At 45.6% G+C, this 19,771-nt stretch overlaps 1 protein-coding gene across 1 annotated transcript; it reads right to left on the minus strand.

Annotated features, from left to right (window-relative positions):
* Positions 1-4,078: 4,078 nt before the first annotated feature.
* On the minus strand, positions 4,079-8,000 carry FAP1 (Chalcone-flavanone isomerase family protein). Its single transcript, XM_078580889.1, has 4 exons — positions 7,193-8,000; positions 6,326-6,575; positions 5,446-5,537; positions 4,079-4,335 (listed from the first exon to the last, which is right to left on the minus strand). The coding sequence occupies exons 1-4, from the start codon at positions 7,536-7,538 to the stop codon at positions 4,193-4,195; spliced, it is 831 nt and encodes a 276-aa protein (XP_078437015.1). The 5' UTR covers positions 7,539-8,000; the 3' UTR covers positions 4,079-4,192.
* Between the last annotated feature and the right edge of the window lie 11,771 nt (positions 8,001-19,771).

Consider the following 19,771-nt stretch of genomic DNA (forward strand, 5'->3'; position numbering starts at 1 on the left):
TCTCGTTTGAAGTTATTTCCTGGTAAATTGAAATCATGATCGGATGGACCTTATGTTATTAATGAAATTTTTGATTCTGGTGTAGTCATCATTCCTGATACAAAGACTGGAAAGTCCTTTACAATCACTGGTCAAAGGTTGAAGCCCTATCTTGAAGCAGATCAAATACAACAACCTATGGTGACCATCCTTGAAGACATCCCAGCTCTACAACCATTTCCTGATTCTTTTGCCATCTCCTAGTTTTTAATTTTTTAACAAGCTCTCCTTTTCTTTACTTAATTTCATCCAAAGACATTCTAATTCTGCTCGTTTTTACTTGAAAAACTAAGCCCATGGTGGCCATTTGTTTTTCTTCATGCTTTATTATTTCTGTCTTTTAGATTTTTCATCAAGCAGGATGACGACTGAAGCACCATCAACTAGTCCAATGGCAGCCAACTCTCATGGGATGATCAGCACCTACTCCATTTTGGTTTACATTTTTTTTTGTTCTTTTCCTTGTTTTACTATTATTTGCATTGGGTAAATGCATATAGCAGTTGGGGGGGGGTTAATTTAGGTGTGCAACTGAAAATGCATTAGATCTTTATGTATGAATGGATTATTTTTTTATTGTTTTTTCAATATTTTTAATGTCATTATTCTTGAGTGCATACATTCCATATAATCATACCGAGCTTGAGAAGTCGTCCTAACCATGATCCTAAAAGCATGAGTAGAGAAGTTAGGCTCTTGTAGCGGATCAAAAGAATCTCTTGATGGTGTAACACATGAATCTATACACTCTTGGCTAGTTTCTAAGTGGTTAGGGTATATAGTAGGGTGAGGTGAAGACATGAAAATCAAAAGGTACAAATACTATCATTGTGGAAAGGAGTAATGAGTGAATTAACTGGATCCCACTCTCTGGTGAAGGATATGCATCATAAATAATTTCATATGGAAGAAGCGATAGCCATTTCTTCAAGTCTTAAGCACAGAATCACCTGCCCTTGAACCACCTAAAGCCAATTTGAAAACCATGTTTACTACTTTCCCCACCTATGTATTTGTGAACTTATATTTTACTCTTTTAGATATTTTCCATGTTACTTAGAAGATGTCTAACTCCCAAATTGTTCTTCTCTTCTTCCCCTTTGTGATATCATATGTTGATGATATATTTTCATTTTCATCTTCCTCTTTGTTCTTCTACATCTTCTTATCTTACTTCATTTCATTCTCACTAGCATGGGATGACTCGCTTTACTTTCAATCACTAGATGTTCATCCTGTGGGTTTGTGTTGTTTCACTTCCATTATTGTGTGGAGAATCAAATTAGCAAGGAAAGGTTAATTTGATGGTCCAAATTTTATACAATTGTTGCACATGCCCCCTATTTATCAAGAGCATTTAGCGAGATCAACATTTCATTTCTTCTGTTGGAGAATATGATCTCATATGTATTGTTATTGGTCATTCAACCTTTTAAAAAAATAAAAAAATAAAAAAAAAAAAAGAAAAATTCAAAAAATGAAGAAAAAGGGAAAAAGAAAGAAAACAAAAAAATATCATGGGATTTTGTTTTCCCATGATTTATCTTTTCCAATGATTTTTGGGTCATTTTTATTATCCCGGCTTATGTGGATACATGCCTATCTCACCCATACCCCTGTTGACCCGCCACATCCTCATTTTTATTCTAATTCCTCTTGTGTATTCTGTTCATTCGTCTATCATTTGGAGTGGGCTATTTTAAGTAACATTCACCCATCTTCCATCCATCATTTTCCATTCACCCAAAACTCCTTAGATGCCACTCACCTTTCTCTTCTCTTCCCTACCTATAGGTACCTACATTTGAATTAAATCTCACTACACATGCTACCAACAGAGCATAGGGACGTGCTCAAAATGACATGATATGAAATTTGTGCTAGGCTCTTTAACTATGCAACCTCACTTTGGTACAATCAAACCACTTCAAGTGCAGTGATACAATATCACTATCAATATGTTTGCTCTTGTAGAGTTTTAAAATTTGCACATGTAGCTCTGTCTGAACCTATCATTGCTGTTAAATTTATTCCTTCTTCTCCCCCCCTTGCTTGCCCACAATCTCAAAAAATTGAACTTTAGATATTTTCTCCTTAGGAGATGGAAAACTACATGTGTTGCTCTGTTTTAATCTCTCACTACTATTGTATTTCTTCATTGTTACCTCCACCTTTGTTCCCTGAAGTCTTATCAATCTTGATCAAGTCACATTGTGAGTGCAGTATTTTTTATTTTGAATTAAAAATATATTGAAGATGTCTTACATTATGATATTTCTCTATTTGGATTCCTTATATTCCATTTGTAGGATATGCTTAGATGTCTTTGGTTGTCATTATACCTCTACCTATAGCGCCCATTCTGGTATCATTCAGAATCTTACTCTTCATAATGTAATGTAGTAAAACACAAATGAAATCCCACCTTCAAATTAGCTTTGAACAATTTTTTTGAATAGTTGACACTTATATTTAACTTGTACAGTTCTAATTATAAGTTTTACTTTCTCCTCAGTCTTGAGGTTGAAGATCATGATTTAGATGCCATTGCTTTTGATATGCCCATGTGTAAGGAACCAAAGTAGGCGACATCCCTGCACAGAGGCCTGCATGCTAACTATCGAGGAGATGCTCGCATACTTGGACTCGGTATAGGAGGCCGAGTTTCTAGCTTGGACACAACACACATCACGGGTGGTGACACTCGTTTCTGATCTTTAAAGCCAATGCCCACATGATGCTCGTGCTCGTCGGCACGCAAACATGCCCGATCAAGGTTGGCAGTGTGCGTAGGCTGCAGGTGCTGTGCGTGCAGGCCATCAAGGACACAGGCGCAGGCGCTAAGCGTCGCGTGCATGCTGCGGGCACTATGCACGCAAGGTGCCGGGCAAGATGCATCCCGCCAGGAGACTAAGGCATGGTGCTTGGAGTGTTAAGACGATTGTGGTTCGCGTGGTGTCCCTGCAGGTAGTGCTGATAAAATAAAAATAGAGAACCTACCTTTTAAAGTTAATATAAGAAAAAAACAGACACTGATAGGGAAAAAAGTTTTGAAACAATAATAGCTGGGACAGAACCCAGAGAGGTAAAGAAATCAGCAAGCATCTCAACTTCCAGCAAGATCAGAACAGAACTATAAACTACATAGGCACACCCAATTTGTACCTGTTTAAACATGATTCAGAAATACTTATTCCAGATTAGCCACTTAAGTGAGGATCGTGCCTTGAAAAAGGAGGTTATGCACAAAGGGATTTAAGGGAGAAAAACTTACTCATAGAAAACATAATAGGGAACTAAGGAAAAAAATAAAGAGAATTCGTTCTTTTCATCCGCGTCTGCAATCTACTGCTTTCAGATGAGATGATACTTTCATTGCCGAATGAAATAATAGTCCTGTTCTTTATCCATTTAACGGATTTATCATCTAGTCTGGTGTCCTGATATGATACAAAAGGAGGTACATGAAAGGTGGATGGCCCAACAAGAGCCCAATCTTGAAGCATGTGCGCATCCTACAACATACTCTACTTAAGCCCCACTCTATTGGAGCATGAGGCAGGGAATTACCTTCTAAGCTCTCCACCTCTCTTGTGTTGTCCCTCTCTTATGGTTCTGTTGTGACTAGCCCCTTCCCTTTTGCTCGCTGGTCAACGCCATCATCCCCTGCCGAGCCCATGACTGTTCATCGACGATACTTCACCATCCCCTCTTTACCCCCGAACCTTTCTTATCTCTCATCCCCACCCCCCTTCTCGTGTTACGTTGGATGTTAGGAATCATTTTTGTTTGCAATTGAAGTTATAATCAGGACACCAATATCACAAACAAATCCCTTGGATGTGAGAAATATTATGTCTTTGGAAAAATCATCATCCCATCTGCATCCATTCAGAAATAAATCACACTTTAACAGTGCTGACGAAGACATTTGGGATCTGGATCATTCCCCATTCAAGCACATGGACGAATGAGACGATGGTTTTGGACGGAGCTGAATGCATAAGCCCAGACCCAAGGCAACATTATCACATCCAGATAGCATAAATCAATGATTGGAACCATTATAAATGATGAGTACAATTATGGTAAATGTTGCTCAAGGACAAGAAAAATACGAGGTCAAAGATTATTCTCAAAAAGAAAAAAGGTGTCAAGAAGATTGGACAAGCTCTGCCAGGTGGAGGTCAACGTCCTGTTTGGCCTGCTGGTCAAAGGGCTTGTTCCCGATGTAAAGGTCAAAGATTGACCGGCACAGAAGCTTGCTCTGAATGACCCCAATCTCCTCCCCGTTAACTGGAGAAAAATATCCAACCAGTATTTTAATTGTTCTTACATCTCCGTGTATTTGTCAATAAGTTTAGTAATGAAAGTTTGTGATGAACACGAGTCATTTAAGGTTGAGCCAGGGAAGTGGGCTGGAGAGAGGGAGAGGGGGAGGGAAAAAATGCGAACGCAGAGCAACAGGGACTGAACAACAAAGATAAGGATTTGTAAATTTACATATACAATGAGAGAGATGAATAATGAGGAAGGATTGAAAAAAAACTTAAAAAATAGGAAACAAGAGAGATGTTGGCGCAAGAAAGAAATAATGAGTAGAAGAGATTAAGAGCGCGAAAGAAGCATGGAGTTGAAGAGAGAGGTCTAACGTGAGACATAAAGCAATAAAGAAATGGGGGCTTAACATGGATGTAGAGAGAAAGAGTCAAGGAGTAGAAGAGAGCGGAAGAAGGAGAAAGAGAAATTGAGAGAGTAAGAAAAAGCGAAAGAGATAAAAAGAAAAAGAGAGCTCGGGGAACCGAATGTGTTAAAAGGAGAGAGAAAGAGAGCAAAGATGAGCAAAAATCGAAAACAAGAGAGGAATGGAGGAAGAGAGAGCGAGGAGAAAGTGAGAGAAGAGATAACAGAGAGCAACTCAATGCTCAGTGTTGTCTACCTGGAACTGCACTCAAAAGCATAGAAGGGGAGAGCTACAAATTATGGGAAGGATACCAAGAAGGGGTAAGTGCATTAGAGAGAGAGATGTGTGGAGATGCCATGTGGACCTTCCTTCTCTATCGTCTGAACGGAATCCCTCCACGAGACAGAATTTTTTAATCTCGTTTTTATGACTGTGCTAATTAGATCAAGAAATGGTAGGAGGACAAGATTTGGAGAAAGGAATTAAGATATTCACTGACTAAGTAAAAAGGAAAGAGAGAGAGCAAAGATGGGGAAAAATACAAAACCCAAATAAATTTGGAATTATATTTCGATAATCAATGAATAAGTGTTGGTACCACTGCGCTTCTGGCAAGCGCATGTTGCATTTGATTTTAGGCAAGAATTTAACGATGAACCCAATAATACGTAACAAAAAAATTAAAAGAAGCAGACACGAAATTAATCGGAGACTCATCTTACTTTTTGCATGGAGCACTTGTCCAGGCTCCCTTGAAAGATCTATAGTAGATCCCCGTGGTATCTTGTATTCGTCTTTAAATAAAGATGTAAACCTGTAATTTAAATTGAAAAAAATCCGAACCAAATCTGTTAATTAACTGGTATCATGTAACTAATTTCCGAATAATGATTTTACGATAGAAAAAATCAATTACAAGCTGATGGTCATGATGAAACACCTGATTTCTTTTCGAGATAAGATCACAAATTAAAGGCCAGACACTGAGATATTCAGAAGTGAAAAAGAAAGAGGTGTTTGCGCCTGTGATACGATCTTATATCCCCAAGGGTGTCATCAGCGGTTTAGCCCAGTAGGATATTTTAGTTTTTGGCCTTTCAGGTTGGGTTGATTCCTTTCTCTATAAATACTTGTAGCCCTCCGTTTAAGAGGGCAATCAAGAATAAAGGTAAGAGTGCCACTGGGCTAAGAGTGCTTAAGCTTGCAAGCTCATCTTCACAGGTGGGATAAGAGAGAGAGATGAAAAATCAATATAAAGAGAGAGAAAAGGAAAGGGAAGATGTAAGAGATATATAATCAAGATACAGATAAAAAATTGTCTAAAAGTGGTGAGAAAGATGAAAAGTATGACATATCGACAGAGAGAGAGAAGAACATACTTTATTAGGGAGTTTTAAGTAAAACGGAACATTATATCTGCCTATGAAGATCCAGATAGAACGGGAATGAAAATTAGAGTTTCTATTCCATTTTTAATGTTTTATTCCCCTGATCCACATGTAGCAGGATCCTTCCGCCACCTGCTTCCTATTTCTTTTCTCGGATCATCAAAAAAGATGACACCAGAAAACAGAGGAAGAACAAAAAGGTAGAGGATTTTACCTTTTCAGTAATTCTTCAGTGTCAGTTCCATCACTAAACATTCGTAGCCTGTTTCCCACGGATTCTTCAAAAGCATTACGCACAGATCGAATGCTAAGTCTGCTGTAAACTATCTGAAGTCTGACAGTCATACTTATGTCTTGTTCCATGATTTCCGCCTGAAAATCTTTACTTTCTTTCAGCTGAGACACTGTAAGATTCTTATATTTTTCTCCTATCCGTTTTACATCCTCCTCATCAGCATAAACACCTGCCAGAAACGAGTTGCTTAGAATAAATACCAAAAAACAACAAGACTGTAGACTATGGCAAGATTATCACATTAATGTTTTCATCATTAATTTCTTCTCATTGTAGCTTTTGCCTCCATAAAATATTTAAAATAAAATAGTAAAACAACATGTTTGGCGTTATTCAATAGAAATTATAGAAAAGACCGAGTACATGCACCCAGAGTCGTTTGAGTAGATAATTTATCATTAATTGCACACATTACAAAAATCATCACTATTTTTCTTTAACATAGCTTTTTGCTCCAAATATTTAAAATCGCACATATGAATGATTCTTTCAATTTCCAAAAAAACAAAAAAAGACTAAGTTCATGCACCCAGTATTGCTTGCCTGTTGAATTTCTTACAAATTGTACTTATTACAAAAATCCCTCGCCAGACAACAATCTTCCAGGCTCATGCAGAAAAAAAACTCAGAAACTTCGGATAAATATAAACATGATACGACATCAAGAGACAGCTACATTCGAATTAAAACACACAAAATGCCCATGATAGCATTTCAGAATGTGACACGCCAAACGGATCATGCAATCAAGCGATGAAAGACACAGATAGATCAAAAATATCTTACCGAATGCATAAACATCGATGTTCTTCAGCCCGAACAAACACTTTCTACGCAATCCGACGCCCACGAGTCGCCTACCGCCGTCTAGAGTTGCCGGAAACTCCACTCCAGTCTTCGGCTCCACCAACGCTCCTCCAGGAGCGTTCGTCAGGGAGAGAGAAGCCCAGAACGGGGACGACGAAGATTTGAAGAGGGAAGAGTTCCCAGAGTTCGCCATTTGCAAGGAAATTGATAAACCCACTCCAGCAGCGATCCCAATTGCGGATGCCATTGCCCAGGAAGACTTGGCATTGCCTCGTCGCCAAGATGGCTGTGGAAAGGACGAGAGAACTAGCCGTAGAGAAACCATGGGTGAAGTGTAAAGATCGTAGAACACGAAATGGCAGATGTAGGGCGATTATACGTTCTGGATTGTTGATGGGTTCGTCGACGGGAGAGGGTGGATTGAGGTGAAAGTGGGTTCTTCGGGGAAGCGTATAGATTGTAGAGGATGAAATGGTAGATGGGAGGGGATTATACGCTCTGGATTGTTGATGGGTTCGTCGATGGGAGAGGATGGATTGAGGTGAAAGTGGGTACCTCGGGGAAGTCGACGTTTCTTGGTAAGAGTTTTGGGAAGAGTAGTTTGTAGCTGGAATTGGGATGGGAGTGATCAAGATTTGTCTCTCTCGATAAGCCTGAAAAAAGGCCTCCCTCTCTTAAAGATCTCTCTCTCTCTCTCCCTCTCTCTCTCTCTCCCCCTCTCTCTCTCCCCTCTTTCTCTCCCCTCTCTCTCTCTCCCTCTCTCTCTCCCCCCTCTCTCTCTCTCCCTCTCTCTCTCCCTCTCTCTCTCCCTCTCTCTCTCTCTCTCTCCCTCTCTCTTTCCCTCTCTCTTTCCCTCTCTATCTCTCCCTCTCTCGCCCTCTCCCTCTCTCTTTCCCTCTCTATCTCTCCCTCTCTCGCCCTCTCCCTCTCTCGCCCTCTACCTCTCTCGCCCTCTCCCTCTCTCTCCCTCTCTCTCTCCCTCTCCCTCTCTCTGTTTCCCTCTATCTCTCCCACTCTCTCCCTCCCTCTCTCTCTTTCTCCCTCTTCCCTCTATCTCTTCTATCTTCTCTCTCTCTCTTCCCTCTCTCTCTTCTCCCTCCTCTCTCTCTCCCCCTCCCTCCTTCTCTCTCTCTCTCCCTCCCTCTCTCTCTTTCTCCCTCTTCCCTCTATCTCTTCTATCTTCTCTCTCTTCCCTCTATCTCTTCTATCTCCTCTCTCTCTTCCCTCTCTCTCTTTCTCTCCCTTCCCTCTATCTATTCTATCTCCTCTCTCTCTTCCCTCTCTCTCTTTCTCTCCCTTCCCTCTATCTATTCTATCTCCTCTCTCTCTTGTCTCTCTCTCTCTCTTCCCTCTATCTATTCTATCTCCTCTCTCTCTCTCTCTCTCTTCCCTATATCTTTTCTATCTCCTATCGCTCTTCCCTCTATCGCTTCTATCTTCTCTCTCTTCCCTCTATCTCTTTTATCTCCTCTATTTCTCTTCCCTCTATCTCTCCTATCTCCTCTCTCTTTTCCCTCTATCTCTTCTATCTCCACTCTCTCTCTCTCTTCCCTCCACCTCTTTTATCTCTTCTATCTTTGCTCTGTATCTCTTCTATCTCCTCTCTCCCTTCCCTCTATCTCTTCTATCTCCTCTCTCTCTCTCTCTTCCCTCCACCTCTTCTATCTCTTCTATCTTCGCTCTGTATCTCTTCTATCTCCTCTCTCCCTTCCCTCTATCTCTTCTATCTCCTCTCTCTCTCTCTCTTCCCTCCACCTCTTCTATCTCTTCTATCTTCGCTCTGTATCTCTTCTATCTCCTCTCTCCCTTCCCTCTATCTCTTCTATCTCCTCTCTCTCTCTCTCTTCCTGCCATCTCTTCTATCTCCTCTCTCTCTTCCCTCTATCTCTATTATCTCCTCTCTCTCTTCCCTCTATCTCTTCTATCTCCTCTCTCTCTTTCTCTATCTCTTCTCTCTCTCTCTTTCTCTCTTCGCTCTATCTCTTCTATCTCCTCTCTCTTTCTTTCTTTTCCCTCCATCTCTTCTATTTCCTATCTCCCTTCTGTTCCCGCTGATGGGGGACCATCACGACGCCGACATCCACATGGGACATGTTCGATCGCTCCGAGCCGCTCGCGTCGACGTACGTGATCCCGAGTTCAAATACTCGAAGTAAGTTTTCCTCGTTATTTAATTAAATGGTAATATCGGTTCGGGTAGTGCATTAGACCGGTCCCGTCTTTTATGTTTTGTTCCTTTTGGTGAAATGTCATGTAAAGAGGAGGGCCATGTCTTAGTCTCTTGGCACCCTTCCTCCCCCCCCAGTATATAAGGGGAAGGCATGCCCAAGGACAAGGGGAGTCTTTTTGAGAAAACTATACACTATGTTAGTCCTTTTGTTCTAGTTTCCTTTTTTTAGCAAGGTATCTCCCTCTACCTCTGGATCTCGACCAGGGGACTGTTCACCTCCCTCTTGCATCCCTGCCTTCTAGCTTGATCATCCTCAACTCAGCTGCTGTCGACCACCGTTGGGAAGCCCAGAGCAACCTCAGCGACCTCGTTGTTGCGTCTCGCACCTTCTTCCCGCCGATAGCGACGCTCAAGTGGGGGACCCTCGCCTTCAGGCCCCTCCTGGCCAGCGGATTCCGCCACCCCGTCGACTGCAGCCGGTTCACCGGTCTCGCGACCAAGCAGCCTGCCGCCCTACCTCGTGATCGGGTCGGTTCCCTTGCGCGCACGAGCGCATCTGCGCTTGCCAGCCGCGGTCATCTGTTACCCGCCGTCACCCTGTGCCCCCGCCCCGCGGACCCATAGCTACGCTCGGCGCTCTCACACTCCCACAGTCAGCGTCGTCCCAGTTCCTGCGCCCGCCCTCACCTGCTGCCGCCGCCCGCCTACGTCGCCCACCCTCCGGCGCGACCGGGTGCTCGAGCCCGCAAGTCTTGCTCGCCCCACGGTTCCTCAGCGCCCGCCCGTTCCTGCCGGACTCCTGCGCCCGCGTGCACTCCGTTGACGCTGCCGCATATAGCCCAGGCCGTCGTTCTCTGCATGCCCTCCGAGCCTGCCGTGGCCGATCAGCAACGTCTAGCCGATCTCGGGCCTTCCCCAGCCCCGAAGGTCCTCCCTGAGCCTACCGCGGTCGATCAACTACGTCTGACGTGGATATTCTCTCGACCGTTCGTCCTTGGAGAAACGATACCAGGTTCCCCCTCGTTTCCCCCTTGTTTAACAGTATTATTGCCTCTTACAGTATTGTCTTCCTCTATCGTTTTCCTCTGCCGCCCATTACCGTTAAGAGTTTGGTTAGGCTAGCCACCCTCCCCGAGTGATAGGGTTTTCTTTGAGATTGAAGATCCGATTATAGTCGTCGAGGGTGAACTCCACTGGGCAGTCAAACGCCCCTCTCGTCGTGCTCGCTCGTGTAGATTCTGCGGGTCATTCGGAGTCGACCCGGATCTGTTCGTCCTCTCTAGGATTTACTGCGCCTCTTGCCCCACCGCCAGACCGCCCTTGTGCTCCGGAGGAAGTTTAAACGCGCATTCACCATCATATTTGAACACGCATCGCGCATTGTTGAGACGTAATACGAGCCGTCGATCCCGGCGTTATCGTATTACATCACCCGCTTTCTCTTCTATCTCCTCTCTCTTTCTTCCTGCTATCTCTTCCATCTCCTCTCTTTGTCTTCCATTTGATGCAGGATGACTAGAGGAGACGGGGATGGGATGACGACAGGTGCTGGATATTGGAACGACTAGGGAATGGGTAGGATAAAACCAGACCACAAATCACACGATTGATTCTGAAGAATTAAATCTGTTGAAATAGTAATGGTGCAGCCCCTTTTCTCGTCGAGGCGGGAATACTGTCTTCAACCACCGCAGTCATGCCAAGCACCAAAATGAATAAATTCGAATGATCGTCCCCTAAAAGACTCAAAAAAACCAATTCAACTAGTCGCTTGAAGATTCAAAATCCAAATCAAACCCGATGGCGGTGGATAAACTCTCGAGGAGCACTTGATGAAGAACACGAGACATCAAAGAGTGTCTTCAGCACAAGATAGTGCATGACGAGGTTGAGGGGAAATCTCAACGCATCACTGATGAGCACGAAGAAGGGATGATCCGTCGATGGAGCGAGCGCGACTTCGACGGAATAAGACAAATGCAGTTGGGTGCCGGCGACTGTGCGTGCGAGTGGTAGAGGCGCGGGCGTAGATGGCAGTGGGTAGTGAGGCGAACGTGAGGACAAGGATGGCGGAGTGGGCGGACGTGAACGACGGCCCGCGCAAGCGAGCAGCCAGTGCGCGGGTGAGACTCCTACGCGGGTGGCGGCCAGTTGGTTAGGCAACTCGCGTGCGGGCGGGTGGCGGCCAGTTGGGTAGGCAACTCGCGTGCGGGCGGGTGGCTTGCACGGTAGTAGGTCGTGCCGACAGTGGCTTGCGTGGGCGGTTGCCTATGCGCGGGTAGGTGACCAACGCCGGTTGCTTGCGCGGGCAGCTTGCCTGCGCAGACTGGTGGCCTGCGCGGGCGGTGATCCGCGCAGGCAGCTTGCTTGTGCAGGTAATGATCCGTGCGAGCAGCTTGCCTGCACGGGCGGTGATCCGTGTGGGCGGTGACCCATGCGGGCGGCTTGCCTATGTGGACTGGTGGCCTGCGTGGGCGGCTTGCTTGTGTGGATGGGCGGCTGACGCGGGTGGCTTGTGATGACTCTCAATATGTCATCAATTATTAATGAGTTTCTTGAGCATTAAGTATCCATTGCATTCATTTAATCTATATTTGTTATCATTCATATGCATTATTTTTCCAACTTACTAACCCCACTTGATTCTTTGAATCAAGTGGATTAGATCTCATGTATTTGATTAATGAGTTCAGATATGGATTAAGCATCCAAAGAAAGACGAAATTGATCGAGAGGAGCTGGCGAAAATCAGGAAGAAGAAAAAGCCCTAAAATCTCAAAGAAGCCATATTAAGAGAAACCTATAAATAGCCTCACAAGGGCTCATTATAGGTTGTCCAGAAATTCAACCTGAACAGGCTAGGGCTTGGAGGAGAGAGTTCTGCACCCTCCAAGAGCTGATGAGCATTGGAGCTGGGAGAGAAGCAAGCTGAGGAATAGCTGGAGCATGACGATCATTGCCTTGCCGGAAGGGAGTGACACAAGGAGGTGTGAGGGTTCCAGTTTCAGTTCTAGTCTTCTTCTCCTTTCTAAGACAATCGAATTTGGGACTGGAAGGTTCTCAGCAGTGCTTCCAGTCATTCCGGACAAGATTGTTCTTCGTTCTAGTTTGATTTTGAGTTCATCATTTGTTCAAATTGATCTTCCTTTCTTCCTCCTAAAATACCCACTGTTGTTCTTCACAATCTAGTGTGAAATCGCCTCCTTTAGCAGCTTCCAGGCCGCCAGCAGCTGAGGCAGCCAGCAACCAAGGCTACAACCTAGGTTGCCAGCAGCCCAAGCCACCACCCGCCTAGGGCGTGGGCAGCCAAAGTCGCGAGCAGCCCAGGTCGCCAGCAGCCCAGGCCGCTAGCTATGCACGCTGCCAGCAGCTCACGCTGCCGGCAACCAAGGCCGCCAGCAGCGCAAGCTGGGGGCAGCGAAGGCCGCCAGCAGCACACGCTGCCAGCAGCCCACGCCGCCGGCAACCAAGGCCGCCAGCAGCCCACGCCGCCGGTAACTAAGGTCGCCAGCAGCGCAAGCTGCGGGCAACCAAGGCTGCCAGTAGCCCACGTCGCCAGCAACCAAGGCCGCCAGCAGCGCACGCTGCTAGCAGCCCACGCTGCCGGCAACCAAGGCCGCCAGCAGTGCGAGCTGCAGGCAGCCAAGGCCGCTAGTAGCTCAAGCTACCGGCAGCCCAGGCAGCCAGGGCAGCACACGGACACCCTGCTTGCGCCTCTACAAGCAGCTCAGGCCGCGAGCAGAGACATCTGCAGGGCGCCCATAGGGTGTTCGTGGATTTGCCTCCAAGGGTAAAAGTAAAATCTTCAGTAAAGAAAATCTTTACTGAAGATTTTGTTGAACTGAACTTTAAAAAAGAACACTCTGTAGATTTTACTGAAAAATTTTAATTGACTTTTTTGCGACTGAATATATAGATCTGAACACAGATATTGATTTGAAAAGAAAGTACTGCTGTTTTAACTGCTCTCTATGGATGGACACCTTGCTCGCCCTACGGCTGTGAGGTTACAAATATCGTTGCATAAGCTCAATCCTCACGCGATTAACCAGTAATTAACCGGTAAAAAACCACCTAATTTGAGCTTATCAGCTTGCTTGCACGACGGTGGTCTGCGTGGGAGGCTTGCCTGTGTGGACCTGGCGGTCTGCGTGGCCGGCTAGCCTGCGCGGGCGATGGTCTGCGCGTATGGCTTGTCTATGCGGACCGGCGGCATGCGCGGGCGGCTTGCCTGTGCGGGCTGCTTGCCTGTGCAAACTAGCGGCTTGCACGGGCGACTTGCCTGCGTTGGCGGCTGGCCTGAGCGGGCGGTGGTCTGCACGGGCAGCTTGCTCATGCGGGCGGTGATCTGCGGTGGGCAGCTTGCGCGGTGACGTTCTGCACGAAGAGGGGCGACTGTGGCAACGACAAGCGGTGGCAGCGGCGAGCCAAGAGGGGAGAGGGTTAGGACAAATCTTATAAGAAGAAATAAACTTCAATTCTTGAAAATAGATTCACCAAGTGTTTCTTGCAACATTGGCCTACATATAGGCCTTGGAGGAAAGAGAAAATACGAGAGAAAATAGGTATTGACTTATCACGTCATGGGTGGTTCTGCAGTTGTCCTTGACGACATATCATGACACGGGATATTTCATGTGTTAGTGGAGGCGCGTCCGTCGCCGGTGCGTTGATGTGCTTGTGTTGCAGGACCACGTCCGAGACGAAGTCCTGCCGTCACCGAGGGTTCGTACTCAGTGTCGAAGAGACGTTGGTGCGCGACGAATGCTCGGGATTCGTCGGGCACGGGGTCCTGTAGAGGCGAGCTACGATGAAATGTTCCGGGAAGGGGTGTAGTACGTGCAGCTGCCGACGAACAAGAGAGGCCTTTGACCGGGGTCGACGGGGTCGCCCGGAGACGGGTAGGGGACCTTCCGACCCTCGTCCAGAAGGACGAGGTTGCTACAGCGCCGAACGGGAGTCTCCCGCCGGAGGTTGCCCGCACGCGACGGGCAAACCGACTCGTACAAGAACCGGGTGAGACACTCAATAAGACGTGCATTTTCACTCGCCTGTCTCGCTCACCTATGTCTTACCCGAGCGCGAAGGAGGCAAACGAAGTGTACTGAAGGAAATAAGAGACGAGATCGGGGTGGCGTACCTTGTCGTCGACGCGGGCCTTGTCTAGGCGGCTCACAAAGAGTTCAGAGGGGACCGCTGGCAGACGGGGTGACCAGGAGGTCGGGCGGGAACGACGGCGGCAGGCGCGGCGCACCGAGGGCCAAGGCATGGCGCGTGGAGGCGCACGAGTGCGCGGTCAGCGCGGGCGGCCAGGGGCCGGGGTGCTGGTGTTGGCTGTCTGGTCCGACGACAGCCGTGCGGCGTCAGGCGGCCGAAAGCAGCTCCACGAGGTCCTGGGATGGTCGTCGCACAGATCTGTGCGGAGCTGCCCGGCCTAGCGAGACGCGGGGCGAGGGTGGTGCAACGCAGGGCAGCCGACGTCAGCCCGAGGAAGACGTGGCATTCAGCTCCCATGTAGACGGCCGAGCGGCTGGGGACGGCAAAGGGGGGGGGACTCAGCGGACTCGCCAAAGGGAGGTTGGCAGGGTTGGCGGGGCGTGGGGTCGAGCACCTCTGCTCGACCAGACGGTGACGGGAGAAGGTTTGTTCCCAGCAGTGCAGTCATGCTCGGGAGCGCAGATTGGACGGCTAGGTGATTGGCGATGAATTACACCTTTCGAGAGCTTGTCGGGCAATTCCCCGGGTCTGGGTGGGAGACGAGGAAGGTTCTAGGTGAAAGGGAAGGAGACGTCGGAGTTTAGTACGTCAGGGGCACAGTTCCTTCGTCTGGTAACGCAGGCAGAGGTTGCTGGCGGCTCCGGCAATGCGAGTGCACGCTAGCGGCGAGGCAACACGCCGCGACGTGGAAGTAGGCGCGGCCGCGCAAGCGGCAGGCGCGCCCGACGGGGCGCGCGAGGGGCGACCGCGGGAAGGACACTGAGGTTCCGGGCCGGTGAGCTTCCTCTTCTTCTTCACCTGGTTGCCCTCCGATGTTCCTCCAGTCCTTCTAGCTCTTCTTCTTCAAGCTTCTTCTTTCCTGGTTGTAACCCTAACTTTTCATGAGTGAGCGTTCATATCTTTCAGAACCCAACGAGGGGGAAAAACTCTTTCATAAAAAAAACAACGTCCAAGTGTTTTTAGGGCAACTTTCTTCCCTTATATAGGGAGGAAGAGGGTTGGCCCATTAAGCACAAACCAAAAGATTAAAATGAAGAAATCTAAAGCAGATAAGCCTAGGACTTCTAAGAGATGAAAACGACTCGGGAAACCCAGGGGCGATAACGGGTGGGGGGGAGATCCTTATAGGATGAACCTCCCTCCCTTACACTAGACTGTGATAAGTCGGGGAAAACGATGAACGGCGAAAACTACGACAAAACGACGAGTAAACAAAAGACATAAGATCCGAAACGGTGTCCATTACCCGGAATACTTGAATCCGGGCGTACGTACCGACGCCCGGGCTTGCTGGGCGGGCTGAACGCGGGCGACCGGAGTTGTCGGTGGTGGCGGCGTCGTCTCCGAAGATGAGTTCGGTGCGGGAGCAGGAGCCGTCGGCGGCGACGGTGACGATTCTGCTGGCTTGTCTAGGGCCGCGCCATCAGGTTGCCATCATGGTGGTTCTCCAGTTGACATTGATGACGAGTCAGGATGCGGGACATCTCGGATGTCACTGGCGTCGCGCCCGAAGATGATGCGTTGATGTCGTCGCCACCACTCTCTAACTCCTCTATCTTCTCTCTCTCTTCCCTCTATCTCTTCTATCTCCTCTCTCTCTTCCCTCTATCTCTTCTATCTTCTCTCTCTCTTCCCTCTATCTCTTCTATCTCCTCTCTCTCTTCTCTCTATCTCTTCTATCTTCTCTCTCTCTTCCCTCTATCTCTTCTATCTCTTCTCTCTCTTCCCTCTATCTCTTCTATCTCCTCTCTCTCTTCCCTCTATCTCTTCTATCTATCTCTCTTCCCTCTATCTCTTCTATCTCCTCTCTCTCTCTCTTTCCTTTATCTCTTCTATCTCCTCTCCCTCTCTTCCTTCTATCTCTTCTATCTCCTCTCTCTCTCTCTCTCTCCCTCTCTTTTCTCTATCTCTTCTATCTCCTTTCTGTTTTTCCCTCTCCTCTCTCTATATATTCTATCTACTCTCTCTGTTCCCTCCAGCTCTTCTATCTCCTCTCTTTCTCTTCCCTCTATCTCCTATATCTCTTCTCTCTCTTCCCTCTATCTCTTCTATCTCCTCTCTCGCTCTTCCCTCTATCTCTTCTATCTCCTCTCTCTCTTCCCTCTATTTCTTCTATCTCCATTCTCTTTTCATTATATCTCTTCTATCTTCTCTCTCTCTTCCCTCTATCTATTCTATCTCCTTTATCTCTTCTATATCCTCTCCATCAATTCTCTCTTATCTCTCTTCTATGTTGCCTCTCTCCCTTCTCTCTCATTCTCTCAACTCTCTCTCTTTCCTCTATCTCGTCTCTCTCCTCTCTCTCGTCCCTCCATTTCTTCTATCTCCTCTTACCATTGCTCCTCTCTCTCTCTCTCTTTGCTCTCTTTCTCTGTCTGTGCTGTCTCTTCCCTCTATCTCCTCTCCCTATCTCTCTTATCTCTATCTTCTTTCTCTCTGTAGGGATTGGGGATTGGATCAGATCCGATAGTTCGAATCCACATCGAAATATTCAAACATTCAACAGCTGATTCTAGCTGAATATTTCGAGTGTTTTGATCAAACAAAATATTTGTTCGTGTTTAAACAAATATTTGGATCGAAATATTTGGTTGGTTTGTGTTCAAGTCAAATGTTTCAAACAAATAACCGTTCGAACAAGTTCGAACAAATGGCCAGTAAACTCGGGCTTTGCCTGAGTAGAGATAGGCATGACAGCAGAATAGGAAGAAGCAAAAGAAGAGGAGGAAGAAAAAGAAGAATTTGGAAGCAAAACAGGAATGATTTATCAAGAAGAAAAAGAGTAAGAAGAAGAAGAAGAAGTAAAAGAAGTAAAAGAAGTAAAAGAAGTAAAACAAGTAAAAATAGAAGAATAAGAGGAATTATAATAATAATAATATTTTATTTACAAACAAACGAATGTGTGAAGAAGAAATATATTAATTTAGAAAGAGATAGATAAAGGGGTGGAAGAAGAAGACTAACAGGAAGAAAAATAAGTATTCGTTGACGAGAGGAAGAAGAAGAAGCATTTGTGAGGAAGCAGAAGAAGAGGAAACAAGAAAAAAAGGATTCGAGAAGAAGCATAGAAGAAGAAGAAAAAGAAGAAGAAGAAGAAGAAGAAGAAGAAGATGAAGAATAAAAAGAAGAATTTGTGAAGAAGCAGAAGAATAATGATTTGTCAAGAAGAAGAAGAAGCAAAATCAAATAAACTCTTCTGGTGAACGATGAGTACAACGAACTTGCATCATCTTTCACTCATTAAAATGCAGAATGAAAAAATTACAAGGAGAGTAGGAGACTACCCCAGTATGAAGGACCAACTTCAGAGTTCAAGAGCCTGCCGTGTGTCCGTGATGTGTCACTCTCGCTCTCTCTTCTCTTATCTGGACTCTCTCTCTCTCTCTCTCTCTCTCTCTCTCTCTCCTTGTTCCTCATTTATCGTCTGTCCACTGTTGACGAGATGACAACTCGGCGCCTCGGCGGGAATGAACCCAAAGTTTGGATTCAGACATTCGAATTGATCCGTTTCTGTTGAGAAATAGAACTAGAATAGTAGAGAGGTAGAAGGAGAATTATGAAGGACAAGAAGTGTATGTTTCTGTAAATCCAAATGAACTATGACATCAGATATTTAAAGGGATGCACATCCAGCAGTTTGTAACAGAAAATAAGAAATTCAAATGAAGTCCAATGATACGATGTCATTGTCATCATTATGTCGCTTGAGAGCACGATAAGGGCGATGACACTTGGTATCAATCGATGTTTGCGGCGGCAGTGGCTGTGTCATTACTGGCAGTAACGGTGGTTGAGTTGCAGCCTCGATGCTATCATAGAAACACGTGTCTTTAACAGCCCCCCGCAAGCTCAAGCGAGGGTGAAGATTGAGCTTGGACCGAAAAAGACAAAAACATGAACGAGCTAGAGGTTTGGTAAGAAGATCTGGAATTTGATCATGGGTAGAAATAAAGAAGACCTGCATTGAGCCTTGTGAGAAATATTTTCGTAAAAAATGATTTTCAATCTCAATGTGCTTAGTTCAAGCATGAAACAGAAGATATTTTCTCAAATATGTTGCACCAATATTATCACACCAGCGAGTTGAGGTTAAAGGTGTTTGAAAACCGAGTTCATGAAGAAGATACTTTACCCATATAAGTTTAGCAGTGGCTTTTGCAACGGCCCTATACTCGACTTCACTACTAGAGCGAGCGACTTTAGTTGGATTTTTTATGACCAGCTAATGATATTATTACCTAAATAAACAAGAAAACCGCCGGTCGATTTTTGATCCAGAGGATCATAAGCCCAGTCAGCATCACTGAAGACATGAAGTGTAGTTGGTGAGTTAATGTAAAATTTGAGAAAAATGAAAAGTACCCTTGAGGTACTGAAGAAGATGGTTTAAAAATTTCCAATGACATGGTTGAGGATTATGCATGTATTGACTTGCTTTGTTTACTACAAAGGCAATATCAGGGGGCGTTAGTGTTAAATATTGTAGGTTGACCACAATTTTTTGGTAAAGGGTGTCATCATCATGAAAATGAGACATTCCATTGTTATTCAAAGATATTTCAGATGAGCAAGGGGTGTGGACTGGTTTATACTTGGTCATTTTTGCAATTTTCAGAATTTTAATGGCATAATTTTCTTGAGACAGGGACAAATGTGTTTTGCTGTGATGAAGCTGAATACAGAGGAAGCTTTTTGCTTGACCAAGATCTCGAATAGCAAATGCTGTGCTCAAGCTTTTGATTGTTTGGGAAATAAGAGTCGAATCTGGACTTGGTAGTAAAACATCATTGACATAGACAATAATATATAATGGCATTTTACTAGAGTTTTTAAAAAATAAGGAGGGTCACTGCGAGATACATTAAAGTTTTGAGCAAGGAAGAAGGAACTTAGCTTCTCAAACCAGGCGCGAGGCGCTTGTTTTAAACCATATAAAGACTTACGGGGATGTAAAGCCAGGGAGTTGACGCATGTAGATTGTTTCGGCAAGTTCACCATGGAGAAATGCATTAGAAATGTTAATTTGATGTATATGCCACTGATATCTAGAGGCGACAGAAAGAAGAATGCGTAAAGAAGTCATGTTTAAAACAGGATTATGCTATGTGTCTCATGATAATCAATACCTGGAGTTTGACTAAACACTTGGACAACCAGGTGAGCGTTACAAC

Source organism: Wolffia australiana, chromosome 9 (genome assembly GCF_029677425.1).
Source record: "Wolffia australiana isolate 7733 chromosome 9, ASM2967742v1".
NCBI classification, from domain to species: domain Eukaryota; kingdom Viridiplantae; phylum Streptophyta; class Magnoliopsida; order Alismatales; family Araceae; genus Wolffia; species Wolffia australiana.